Source organism: Narcine bancroftii, chromosome 6 (genome assembly GCF_036971445.1).
Source record: "Narcine bancroftii isolate sNarBan1 chromosome 6, sNarBan1.hap1, whole genome shotgun sequence".
Classification (NCBI taxonomy): domain Eukaryota; kingdom Metazoa; phylum Chordata; class Chondrichthyes; order Torpediniformes; family Narcinidae; genus Narcine; species Narcine bancroftii.
In genome coordinates, this window is record NC_091474.1 from 196,255,104 (window position 1) to 196,269,410 (window position 14,307).

The 14,307-nt window shown below is 38.7% G+C and overlaps 1 protein-coding gene across 2 annotated transcripts in view; it reads left to right on the forward strand.

Annotated features, from left to right (window-relative positions):
• The window catches only part of LOC138736914 (PC3-like endoprotease variant B), a 1,109,211-nt gene extending 1,098,466 nt beyond the window's left edge, over positions 1–10,745 (forward strand). The window contains exon 16 of one of the 2 annotated variants that reach the window (XM_069887110.1): positions 10,139–10,745. In XM_069887110.1, coding sequence (XP_069743211.1) covers positions 10,139–10,301 — 163 coding nt within the window. In that variant the 3' untranslated portion in view covers positions 10,302–10,745. The remainder of the gene's footprint in view (positions 1–10,138) is intronic. The other variant, XM_069887112.1, reaches the window with a different exon arrangement.
• Positions 10,746–14,307: the final 3,562 nt, after the last annotated feature.

Genomic DNA, 14,307 nt, shown 5'->3' on the forward strand with positions numbered 1-14,307 from the left:
AGGGAGGGTGACCATCACCACACCCCCCCCCCCCCCAAATTCAGACAAAACAGAGGAGAAAACAATATTTATTTTAAGTTCCTTGTGTGATTTGAACTAACTGTGTATTGTTGATTGATTAAAAAGACTTTTTATCAGAAATTGGTACTTATGTTTTTATCTGTGTAAAGTTTTGGGCAAATCAACCCCTCTGCCCCCCTTAACCAGAGTCCCCACATGTTCATGCTCTTTTTCAGATTTTTTTGTTACTTACCAAAGGAAATGTTATTATTGAAAAAGTTATTAATGAAAACAAACATGTTGGTATAATCAGAAAACTCCTCAGTCCTGGCTTAATATAGAGAGAAGATCATTGATGAAGAAGCTTAAACTCATTGATCTGTTAATCATCTTTCCCAGAGCAATTATCATATTCCTCAAGAAGGTCTGCATTTTCACCAGTAGCATACCCTCGACTTCTATTCTTCCTTCTTTCCCTTTCATTATTTATATACTTAGCCTCAGCAACATCATCCCAGGCACAAGGTCAGTTATCCTGTGCAGGCAAGCAACTCTCGTCCTCCACCTCCATCAATTGCGCCAAGGTTGTTGCCACAGAGACACGTTTTGAAAGTTATCTATGAGCATAGAACTTCTAGAGAAGAGTTTGCAAATTATGAATCTGTACATAGAGGTCAGTGCACCCAACTTGCACTCTGCACAATCTCTTATCCATTAATTTTAATTAATGTTGAGCATTCTTGTTACAAGAAGCCCTGCATCAAGAATGCTAAATTATAAATATTCCCCACACAGTCTGACTGAAGGTAAATTTCTTTCAGTTCAATATGTGAAAATATGATTCTGCCTCTCTCAGCACCTGCTGGCAGTTATGTGCATTTCTGAATTTAACCAAATTGATGACTTTGCAACCAAAGTTGCACAACATTCTTGACTAAATTTGAATTTACTTTCAACATTCCATTCCCAGAGCTTATCTGTTATTAAGAGTTCATTTGAGAAACTTTAAAATATTATCTAGTTACAAGCCAGTCATCATTGCTGTAAAATTCTAATAGCACCTTAGAGACTTTATCAATGCTTATTAGTATACCTATCACACTTACAAGCCAACCAAATAAAAGAGTCTAGTCCACTTTCTTCCCCCATCTCTTGTTTAGGAGCTCACGGATTCCACTAAATTGGCTTAAAAATCCACTTAAAATATCTTACAGCTCTCTGAACAGGAGTAGATTCCAAATATGTGTACTATACACCATCCATTCCACTACAAACTGATGCTATGTATGTCAATTGTTTAAAACTGGAGAACAACCTTTCTATTCCCAATCTGCTAACCTTTATCATTATTTTCAAAACATTTATTCTTTATCTTCTCCATCCTGTCCTCTATACCATGTTTACGCAGCAGAAACAGGTCATGTTGGCCTTTCGAGTCCGCACCGGTTCACTGTATATTTTCCATTCAATTATCTAAATTCTTTTCAATTATCTAATCTTCTTTTGGAGAAGATTGGATGGGATGCAGATGGGGAGATGGAAATGCAGGGTAGATGGAACCCCCCCCCCCCACTATTTTTTTTTGTTGAATGGAGAAGTCAGAATTTTCTCCCAAGGCACTCAGATTCTATCCACCTCTGCCCTCACAGTCACATCTCATTCCACTCTCCCCCCAAAAGAAGTATTTTTCTTGTTTTGAATTGAATGCCCTTTAAGTATCCCTAATTCCTCAGTAGTGTTCTTATAACCTTTATTTTTGAAGTTTTACTTAAACCATGCCTTGAAATGCCCTGACAGGATACAAAGTGAATGGACTTATTTAATGTCCTATTATGTCCTGGTGTCTTTTTACCATCTCCTTTATCAAAATAATAAAATGGTCTCATGAAGAATGGAAAATTCAGTTGTGATGTTCTTTGGGACTTACTGGGAGTGAAAATTAAACAAAATTCAAGTGACCAATCGGGGATGGTAATTGCTTTAAATTTGCTCTTCTATGGGCTAAATTCCTGTAACTCAGCTGAGTCAGAACTGCAGAAGGTACTTTTCTTAAAATCAATATTGAATATGTGGACATATTTCCATCCTCACTGCCTTTTAGTAGCTTCACCCAAACACTAAACATCCATAGAACTACGAATTAAGCATGGACAGATGTTTCAAAATTATCTTTTTTATTCAGAACTTCAGGAGATTATTTTGGATAATGAGATATTATTAGATAAGTTTTTGCTTTTAATGAAAATATCATTGGGAACCATGTGTTCGTTTCAGTGTTGATCTCCCACGTGGGAGATTTTCCATGTAGATTAATTTTTGCTCAAAGATTCCACCTTAAGTCGATTAATTATTGAAACACACGAAGTTCTGTGAGAAAAAAACATGGCAAAAGATGTTTCTTTTAAACGTTCTATCCTTTTGCAGTCCTTTGGACATTTCGGGTCAGTGAGCTGAGCACTGGTTGAAGTTCATTTGGAAGTGAGGATGTGAGATGAACATTCTCCTTAATGATGGCTTCAGGGTCAAAGGATCGACACTCTCCTGGATCGCAGCCAAGGGCAGAAAGAAAAGAGCCTTTGTACGACAACGGCGGATAGTCAAGTACAAACAAGTTGGGTGGCTCTAACACCCGAGCAACGCCAGGACCGTTAAACACGCTGAACCAGCCTTCAAACTTTTCTCCCGAAAAAAGCACCGTCCTCCAAAAGATTCCCCCTTCTCATCTGAATGTCTTTATTGGCAGGCTTTATTGGATTCTTTTGTAGAATCTTGTAACCTTCCTCTTTTATACAAACATTTGAAGTAGGTTCCCCTCAAGTAAGAAACATTTCTCAGTGGGACACTCTTTCACGAAGCCCCGTGGAACAGTTAGTCTCGTCCTCGACTCTTTTTCAGAGATGTTGCACCTGTGATGGAGATCGTGGCAACCTCTTCCATAGCGGTTCGCTTTGCACTTAATTTTATTTATAATTAAATCACATCGCTTTCACCATCGCCATTCCTGGGACCGGAGCTTGGAATACTTTTTGCTACAATGTTATGATTGCAGCAAAGTAAAACTCAACTTGTCATGTTCTTTCCCGACCGTGAAGTGTTGGGGGGTGGGGGGGGGGGGGTGTTGGTACGGGCTACAAGGAAAACAAAAGAGTTCATTTGAACGGGAACTCGGTTACTGATTAAAACCAGCCCCCAACTCAGAGGTTGGGACAGCGGTGCTTTTTCGTTTTACTTGATGCGGAGTATAATTTAGAATATTAAACGAAGACTGCAACTATGTGCCCATCTTGTGGATTACGCATATTTAGTGAAAGGAAAAATTCGGTTCCTCAAACGGAATAGTTTTTTTCTTATGTTCGCAAGTCGCGGAATAGCCCATGTAAAGTGAAAGCTGCAATCGTCAGTCTCCAACTAAGACCACTACTGTTATTGTTCAGCCTGTTCACAAAGCAAAGGGACAAGGTTAACTTAACAAGCCTTTTTTTTATGCAAGCTAATTGCATTATAATATGTCAATGAGTGTCCACACTCTGGGTTTCATGTTCTCTCCAAAGGTCGCTGGATCCTGTTTGAATGGCTTAAGAGGCAGGCAGGGTAGCCACATTAACGAAACTCTGGGCTGAAGCATTGTCGCTGAATGGCGGTGGAAACTCTCTCTCTCTCTCTCTCTCTCTCTCTCTTTCTCCTCTCTCTCTGTCTCTCTCACTATCTGATTGTAACTGTAGCTCCGGCTCGGCTTGAATTCCTCTATTCACGACAAAAAGATAACTTCGATGAGAACGCTGCTTTCATCCTGGGCCCCCAACTACTGGAACAAACCATTGAAAATGAAAACTGTTGAACTGTGCTAGAATAATGACCTGTATTATTGTATTACATTATATAATAGCTGTACTCAGCCACAACAATAAGTATTAACGAATGTAAAGCCAATTGTTAACATTAAAAGTTATCATTTATTCAAAACGACATTTTATTTATACTTATTTCATAGGTTTTTTTCACGTGTAAAGTGAACCACATCTTACGTCTATTTTTGTCCGGTAATCGTTTTGTTAATTTAAATGGGATACAATGAGCACGTGTCTGGTAAGTGATTAATGATAAATATTAAGCGAATTAAACTTTCCAAAATAAACAGGAAGGAGGCCATCGTGAATTCAGCGCTCACTACTGCGCTCGAATCGAACAGCCGTGGATGACCACGTTTGCCAAGTGTTCACTTAACTTAGATCATGGACAGTAAATTAAACTGCTTTACTCTGGGGCTAAATAACGACAATTGTTTCGAACAAATGCTGATATTCGTCTTTCCATACCTAACTATACAATTCTGCACCACCGATCTGCTTTGATAGAAGGAATCATAACACAGAAGGTGGCCATTTGGCCCATCGCGACCGTGCGCGTTTTTGTGATAAAATAATTTCCTTGGTCTGTACTTTACTGCTTCACACCCAAACGTACAATCAAAGGGAGCGAAGCTATTTAAAGGTTAGAGATGCCACCATGTTTCACTAATTAACAGTGTCCTTCAGATTAGTTCAAACATAGTTATTTAGAAGCTTATGTCTACATGCGCTCATATAATACGTTTTGTCACGTTTAACATTTAATGATTGATATTTGTTAGACTTCGGATACATGGAATGTTATTTGGAATTCACGATACATTCTCCCAGCGGACGTGCCCCTTCCTCCATACTCCAGTTCCATACAACTCCTAATATACATGAAATCTTTCTGAAGTGGATACCTGATGGAGGGGAAAAAATCCACATCACAAAGGAAACTACAAATATACGTCGAGACTCAATCCAATCCCTATGTAGATTAAAAGTTGGATCAAAATGCTGATATTTTCCTATTCATACCTTGTAATCCAGGACAGTTTTATTTAATTTTCTGTCCCGAAATCCATATTAATCAGGTTTTGTAGAGTTTGTCAATCCAATTTCCTTTGGATTTATAATTATCTGTGCATTGGGATTGTTGGAGAACCGAGTCTGTGATTAATGGAATTCTATGGAGCTCAGTACTCGCCATGTGCGCCTCCCTTGGGAGGGGATCTGCCTGTCAGTGGCAACAACACAACCCACAAGTCACTGGGATTTGGGCAATAATTATCACATGAAGAACAAGAGGGACAACTGGCTTTATTTCATGCACGGACCACAAACAGTACCGGGAGAAAAGGCAAGATCTTGTGCACATTAAAGTGGTAGTGATTGTAAAATCACAATGTTGGAGAAACTCAGCAGGTCAAACAGTGTCCTTTATATAACAAAGTAAAGATACATAACCAACGTTTCAGGCTTGAGCCCTTCATCAAGGTATGGTTGTCTATATCAATTATTGTAAAATTATTCGCACAGTCAACTTTAGAACAAAAAAGATATTTGAAAGGAATCTGAAGTGAAATATCATAATTGAATTTCACAGATGGAAACATCATATGATTTTGCATTTCAACGATTGTTCACTTCTCTTGATCAAATTATATCACAGCAAATGCTACAGCAATTAAAGCAAAACCCTTTAAAATGGTGCATCCACCGGAAACTCCAAATCCAAAACAAAATAAACATTCCGTGATAACATTTTGGAAAAAAAAGATATGCTTCGGAGGGTTTTGGAAGAGTATTTTTAATTGTACATTATCACGCTGAATATTATTGGTGTTCATTTACGACCCTTTATCCATAGTTTGTACATTTATGTTAACTTCATGCGCTATTAACGGATTCGCCCAGAGGCAGGTATTAACATAACTTTTTGCACTGATACATTAAGCCTCATTGGCTCAGTTTCTTAAAACTTAGACGCAATTTCCAACTGTTTTAATTAAAAAGATGCTCGAATGCACCTGGTCGAAAATTCCAGCCAGATGTATCCTCTCGCTTTAAGATTTATGGAACAATACATGTGATTATTGTTAAATACACTGCTCGTGCGAATTGATTTCTCATAAATCGTGTGAAAATAGACCCAACAAATCAGTTCTATCAGTTCGTGCTGTGCTTCATGATACCTGTAACAAACTATTATTTTTCACAGGCTGTCTGTCAATTCACAAAACCGTGAGAGTTTAGTCTCACAAAACACGTCTTTTTCTTCCCAGCCAGCTCAGACGATTTTTTTTTTCTTAAGATGCACATTGTGCTCTATATTCTCTCATTTACTAAAAATATATTTTGCTTCTTGCCTCAGATCTTATATCTGAATGATAAAAAGGCATTTTGATTTTATTCCACTGGCCTGTGAAAACTTGTGGGGTTTATTTTGCACTTTTTATTCAAAACAAGAGAATAATTTCAAAATATGTGTACAGTATTGCAAAGCACGGCCCCCCCTCTCTCTCTCTTTCTCTCTCTCTGGCAGAGTAGAGTCCCTGGCCTGGGTGGGAGATGGATATTCACCTATATGTACTTTCTTCCAACTGGTGAGAACAACGAAAACCAGAAATAATCTGAAAGTCTGCCTTAGTGCTCAGGTTTATTTGTTTGACTCGCAGTTCTTTGTCTTTTTTTTTGATATTTTCTATTTTATCAGCAAATACATTGCTGAGGTTGGCATTGAATTTGAAAAGACATCATTTTTATTTGCATTATATAATACGACGTAATATGTATATACCATATAAAAATTCAATCATAATTCTCCAAGGAGACACTTCAACTTTCAGTATTACATCAAGTCAATATATATACTATTACTTATGACTTATTTCTATACAATTGGTATTTATTCTCAGAGCCAGAATAACTTTAGAGGGCCCGCTTGAAGCAATAACTGATTCTCATTTATTTGCGTTTAAAATATGAAACAATCAAGTTATCTCGAGCAATACTCAGTGAGGCCTTCCAGCGTGTAGATAATAAAATAAAAGTGACATTTAAAGGATAATTACCAAACAAATTCGGAATCGAGACTCTCTCTCACTCCTTCTCTTTCCACCACTTCTCTCAATCCCTCCCACTCACTCACACACAGATGTACACACGCGCGCCCAAACATGCTTGTATTTTAATAGATATAGGGAATGTCAAATATTCTGAGTAGAAATAAACCTATTGATGTTCATTGTGTCCGCGTAAATAGGAACGTCCCACTTTACACAGGGCCAAGTCGCTGAGGGGAAATGATTTGACAAAGCATTGTTTATAAGGTTTTAATATATTATAATGAACTAGACCCACCCTGCAGCTATTGGCTTGAGTGCATCTTTGATCAATTTAAGTTGACTGGGTTTAAATATATGCAGCCGGACTTTATGGTTTCCGCTTTCCCATGAGAATTTACAAACTGACACGCGTGTCCTAATTTACTGGAGCTCAAGGTAGAGGTCACACTATTACAATATCATACCTTATCCCAGAATTGTGATATTAGATAAGCTTGCCTCAATCCAATTATACTTAGACTGGGGATTACTGTATAAACTTAATAAAATTACATTAAATTCGTGAAAACATCTAAACCGTTCTTTAATATTAGAATGGTACGCCAGAGAACCAACTTTACTAGTGCAGGAATCGAGTTCATTTTTTTGCCTCATTATAAATGGATAATTCAATATGTGTTAAAAAACATTACAGAATATTCCTTTCATCTCGCGATGTACGAAATTAATGCATTTTGAAAATATATTTAATCAATTTCTTCCATCTTATTTTATCAAGGCAAAACATTGAATGAAAAAAAAACTTTTTTTTCTGATAATCGCCGAGTGCTTTGGTTATGGGTGGATTTTGGTAGCCAAAGTAGACTAACAATTTCCCGGTCGTACGAATAGCGAGACTGGAGATCTGATCATTCGAGAGATGTCACGGACGCTTGTAAAGGTGTCTGTAAATGACGGTAAAAGACATGCAAAATGAGTTATTAGTTGTTTTGTTGTCGAAAAGAGCTCCACAATCCTAGCGACCGATATGGAAACAATTCATCGCTTCAAATAGAGAAATGTACATGAGTCACAGCACAGACAACGACCTTTCGGCCCATTACATTCATCCTGAGTTTTTTCCTCATCTACACTAAAACCATTTGACCCAACTCGGTTCATTTCTTTCTGTGCCTTGCCTATTTAAGTGCCTATGTTCTACCTTATTCATAACTGAACGAAATAGTAAGGCTTTGGACGCCTGCTTAATAGGTCGGTAAGAATTGAAAATTTGAAGGAGGATGGCACTTTTAAAAAAAAATTAAAACACGTTTCCTATTTCAAGTTCATTTCTGATTTCAGGGCGCTTCTTACATACGTAATAAATTTCCACGCCCAAATCTAGGACCTCGTTAAGAAAACCACGATGACAATAACTTAAACACACATCGTACTGAAATAACACATGAACCGCGCAGTTACGTGACTGATTGCAGAGGTAGTCATCTTATCAGATCGATTTCCTTCCAAACAAATACCCCAAATGTGCCTAGGAATCTCCGCCTTGATCATCTAATATAATTTACCATAATCTGATTCTTTATGACTAAAGAGCTGCGATTTAGAGGTACCTGGGTGTTGTTGGCTGTTAATTCTTGAGAGAAAAGGAAGAAAAACGATACAGCCAGACAGTAACCGGATGAAGTGTACGAGCAGAAACAAACAGGACGAAGGGAATGGTAAAATAAATCTGAAAATTGAAGTGGGGAGATATGGTACAGAAAATAAGATCACTGAATGCCGTTACTGCCATTATCTGGGATTATTTGTTTGGGGGGGAAAAAGAGACGAAGACTGGCAAAAAAAAAATCGACAGACTTGGGATCGACTTATTCTGAAATATGAGAGACAAAGAAGAAATAGGGAAGAAAGGTGGGAAAGGTATAAAGAAAATTTAGACATAACTTGAAAAATTAAGACGAAAACCCAACACGAGCAGGACAGTCGAGTAAACAGAGACAAGGGGGTGGGGGGGGGGGGGTGGTGAACCAACACAGGAGAGCTGGTAATTCGAAGAGAATGAAAAGGGGAACAGACAGAGAGTGGGCGAGACAGCGATGAAATTGTCCTGGGACATAAAGGCTTTCAGACTGGCTGCGTGACGTCAGACTTTTGCACTTGCTTTCTGGAAAGTTTGTCTCCCCGAGCCCGACTGCCAAAGTTCTGGAATTATCTCACTTTTAAATACATTAATGGTCGGCAACATGATATAAACAACTCAGTTCTTGACTGCTGTGCCTATGAAATGAACAGTACTGATCTGTTCGTGAGTTATACTCTCTTTGATTTAATTGATGACAAATCACCAGCGATGCCGTAAGATTCACTTGGAAAAGCACATTTGTGAATATTGTACAAATTGAAAGATTAAAATAGAAAAAAAATCAACGTTCTTTTCGTTTAAAAACATATCTTAACTGCTCATTTTTTAAAAAAAGCGGTGATGTCTCCAACGTGATTTATCTGCCAGCGTTGCTCTCTCACACTCTCTCTCTCCGACAGACAATGCCAAGAACAACATTAAATCATATCTTAATGTCCGTTTCCATAGTCCCATGATATTTATCATCTTTTTTATACATCTATGACAACTGTTATATAGACTCTTTCACTAATTATTTGCATATAAACATTTACGTGTGACCAAACCCGTGAATGTCCAAACACCTAACTTGCACCATCAATCGACGCAAGAGCGAGAAAAGTCAAGTTAGCATCGACAGACGACGTGACCATTACTTTACGATTTGATTTGATTTTTGGAAAAATACATGCTGAACAGCTCCTTTGACGGCCTCAACGCCATTCTGTGCTTTAGCTGTGAGCAAAGTATTTGTGCATTGAGACTGGGAAACGTAACTGTGTCTGCTGTCAACAGTACCTTCTTTGTCATTGGGTTAAATTATGCCCTACGTTATCCCAAAGAAGTCCGATTGAAAACGCGTCAAAACCAAGTCAACGTAACTTTGTCCTGTGCAGCAGCCTGATCTAGCGATCAATAAGCAAATTTCGCATTGAATTCAAATATTTTCAGCTTTGAAACCCCTGGAGGACGTAATGGGGTCTATCAGTCCAGTCTGGGCCGTATGTTTTCACTATTTAAATCGAATTGTTCATTATTTTACAACGTGAAAAGAGCGGTTTGAAGGTTTGCAGATGTCACTCTAAAGTTTGAAACTTGTTTGTTTCTATTAACAGGGGCAATACAAGCACATCTAAGCCCATATGGCCGGTATCAGACGCGAAGGTGAAGGACCTTGGGTCTCTGCCGACATCCCTCTGTTCTGCTGGTCACGGTGTTTGTCTGCACGTGTCTGTCTGTGCGCAGGACGTGCCCGCGTCTCCTGCCAACTCGTTTTGACTTGCCAAGCATCCATGCAAAGTCTGGGGTTTTTTTTTAATGACATTTTAACTATTTCTACAAGTCGGTTAGAAATATGCAAATTGAATGATAAATTGGTCGATGCATCTGGAAATGTTATCTAATTAGGGCGTAAGAAATTTAATCTTTGCGGCAAGCAGGTCAAATAATTACCGTTAATTTTACGCCCAAATTATCTTTCATTGATTTGTATTCTCTTAAATGTAGTTTGGCAGGAAATCATGATCCATACCAATAGATTTTAGTTTATGTGTGAACACGGTGGGCCTCAGAGTGAATTATTGCAACCCTTCCCATACAAATAACAAGATCACATCATGTATGCATTATTAAGCCATGTAATTGAATGTTCCATAGTTTGCATATCAAACTATTAAAATAATGTGTTTTTCTTTTCTTCCAACACGTAATGTTTAAGCCTCTGCGTCTATGTTGTAACTCTGGTCATTATGATCTAATTAGTATAAATGTTCTCTTCATTTGGATGATTTTCCCCCAATATTTTTGCATTTCCAGTCCATAGCGCTATAGCCCGTGACGTACTTTTTCTGGAATCAATTATTTTAAACATATTTAATGTTGTTCCTGATCTTGCTTTCCAGAGAAAATAAAGACATTAATTCATTTTGCGCCAGAGTCCTCCCTTCACTTCCTTCCTCACACACCAAATAGCAGTTATTGTAAGCACAGAAAATTAAAGCAAGTCGTTTCTTTATACGAATACTTTAAAAAAAATACAAGATTTTTAAAAGGAAATGATGGTCTCCAGCACGACATTTTATCTTCATTGCAAATGTTGTAACTATATATTTAGGCCATATGATTCTCATATCTACAAAAAGTAAAGCAAATGATAGTGGCCAACAACTGGAATATATCATTAAATAAATGTTATCTATCTCTAGTTAATTGCAGCAATTCCTCTATTATGCCTCACCTTCAACCTATCATTCCCAAATACTTATCTAGAAATCATGCATTAAAGTACACGCGCAAATACAAATGCAGGTTTATGTGCTATACTGCAGATAATTACATAGAATGCAGAGAGACAGATCAATAACTAGATAGAAAGATAGATTTAATACCCTATTTGTCTTCTTCCCGTTGTTTTCCCCTCTCTTAATACTATTTCATTTTCCCCATAAAAGAACTAACCGTTAAGTCATTTTGAAGCCTTGCAGCTCGCAACCATCGACTCTGTATTTCAGCCTTATATCAAATCTATTTTATATATATATATTTCTGTTTTATGCGCCACTAGGTCTTCTCCCACGGTGGTTACTTATTTTGTACAAGCTTTCATAGAGTTGCAATACAAAGCTAATTGCATCTCGATTGCAAAATAAGAGTCCCGAAATTTATCGCAGAAGTTTTAGTCACCAGACTGCATGTATTCTGCTGACCTCTTCTACCACGAAGTAAAGGCGACTTGTTATTTGAGTCCTTGCATTAATATGGAAGCAACGTTAAAGTTAGAATTTTCCTTCCTCAGGTTCCTTGAGAAAACCGAGACTCTGAGATGGTGCCAATGTTAAAAATACGAATCACGTGCCTAAAAGTGCTGAATGCATTCTGTTCAAATGTGATTCCGGCCCTTGCCACCTAAAACATTGGTTCAAATTATATTTTAGCTGAACAGTCCAGATACTGATTGACATTGTGAAAGGTGGCGTTCCCATCACTCGTCAAATTCTAAACAAATGGTTTTTTTTTCCTGAATATTGTATAAGACATTGCGTCCGATTAACTGACGTGCAGCGTATCCCTTGCAGTGCTGAGGTCATCTCGGTTTTGCTTGTTTCAATCATTTACTGTGTTGATTTTTCGCCCATTGGCCGAGTGTGGGGCCGCAACGCCGACCCCTGCTCGCTGCACTGGACTTTTATTTTGGCTGAGACTCGCCCACTTTCCGAGAGTTTAAAATAAGCCTTCAGATGTGCGAGGACACCCAAACACAGCTTCACTGGGAGCTTTGTTATTTCAGTTCTGCCCTTCACTATAGCAACGCCGAGCGTCTCGGCAAAAATGCACTTTCTCGCCACAATGGGACATACTGCGGGAGCCCAAAAAAGAGATGCATCTGTTACATTTATTTCTCAAATTACTGCACCATCCAGGAGGGGAAAAGGGGGCGAAATACCTCACACTTTTCGAGACTTAGAAAGAATGTTGTATACTTTTTCGCAAATAGAGCTACACTAAGAAATGAGTTGGTGTGCAGCAACCGAATGAATGGGGGGGGGGGGTAGAATTATATACTAGTTATCTGAAATAAAGGCAAGGAATCTGGAAAAACTCAGCTGGTCCGACAGCAGATGTGGAGAAGGATAAGTAGTTAATCTTTCAGGCTGGTAGTGTTAGCTAAGAGCGGAGAAGTTCGAACCCAAATATGAGTAGCGTGGCAGGGAGAGGTCGGGGTTGGCGATGGCGGGTGGGTTGGGAAAGAGAAGGCTGGTGATAGGCAAAAGGAATGTCTGTAATAGGATACAGACTAAAGAAAGCTGAATAGCACAAGTGATGCTAGTCCAAGTTGAGAGAGGGTGGTAAAGCCCTGTTCATAGCAGATATCGCAGATTGCCTGTTTGGATGATTATGTCAATAGAAGAAAATGAATGAAAACGAGATGTCGGAATTGTGAGGTCCAATCTATAGTGTTGACGCACACCGGAATAGCTGATTATCTAACTTCATGGGGTGGCATTATGTTAAGCGCTGCTGTCTAAAGTCTCCCGTAAACGGATAATTCCTGTTTAGGAATCGGGTAAGTTATTGCGAGTCGGATAATAAATGATCTTTCCTGTATACAATGTTTCCAGAACTGAATAAAGACTGTCAAGCGTCGTTGTTCTATTCCACTAGAGAGGCAGCTCCTCTGCCTGCATGGGACACCGACTTCGCTGAAAAAAGTAGGACGTGGCTCTGTTTTAAAGCCGAAATCGGAACGCAGCACCATCCAAAGTCAATACAAGCTACAGGGAAGAATGACATCATCGATGAAAATGCCTTTCAACCGACCAGGTTCTGTTCTCCATTCATAATGTGGGGAGCACGAGAAAGTATTTTCTGTACTGCGAGAGAAAGTGTGTTAAAGTCGCCAACCCTGATGGGGGGACGTTTCATTAAAATAGATTTAAAAGAAAACCCCGCTTGAAAAAAAATTGTGCGCAGATATCGAATAAAGCCGTTCCAAACAATCGTTACGTCAATTCAAAATGCAAACTTGACAGCCCACGACTGGCATGTAAATGCGCTCATTAATTTGCCCACGACCACTTTGCCATTTCATTAGATTCTCATTTTGTTTTTCATGAAGCAGGCAGGGTGACGGACGGAAGATGTAAGTACTGAAACTAGTTTCCACCACCCCCCCCCCCCCCCCATGAACAATTGAAAAGCGAATTCAGAGACTGGATGAACAAGAGTCGTGTAATTGATAAGAAACTACTCAGGAGAATTCAAGTAAGATTGGCAGTCACGTACAGGTCTATTCTTCGGAGACCAATTGGCGTGTCTGTCGAAGTAAGGGTCCAGTTCAATGGACCCGGTTGAACTTTGAAAGCATCTGCCTGTCTGTGATGTAACTAAAAGTGACTACGTTGCAAATACAGTTTCCAAAACAACGTCTGTCACTAGCGTTCCAAGGGCTTGTGGTTGGAGAGCAGCGAGTTTACACTTACGTAAAGAGATCGGATGGACAGAGGTGCAGAAAAAAAACTTGTATAAAATGCCCCAGATAAATACATGTTGAAAATCATGTCTTAATTCTACTTTGAGAAAGTTTGTCCAAACAAGATAATCAGAGTCACTTTGAACCGACTGCCAGAATGAAAACTGGTCACGTAATCATCGTGTCTGATTTGACTGATTTCCATAATCATAAAATAAAAATAAATTAAACATAAAATAATTTTAAAAAAGACCTATAAGGGAGACATGGCTCTTGTTGAACTCCAATCCTTTATTACGTTGCTGCATTATATTA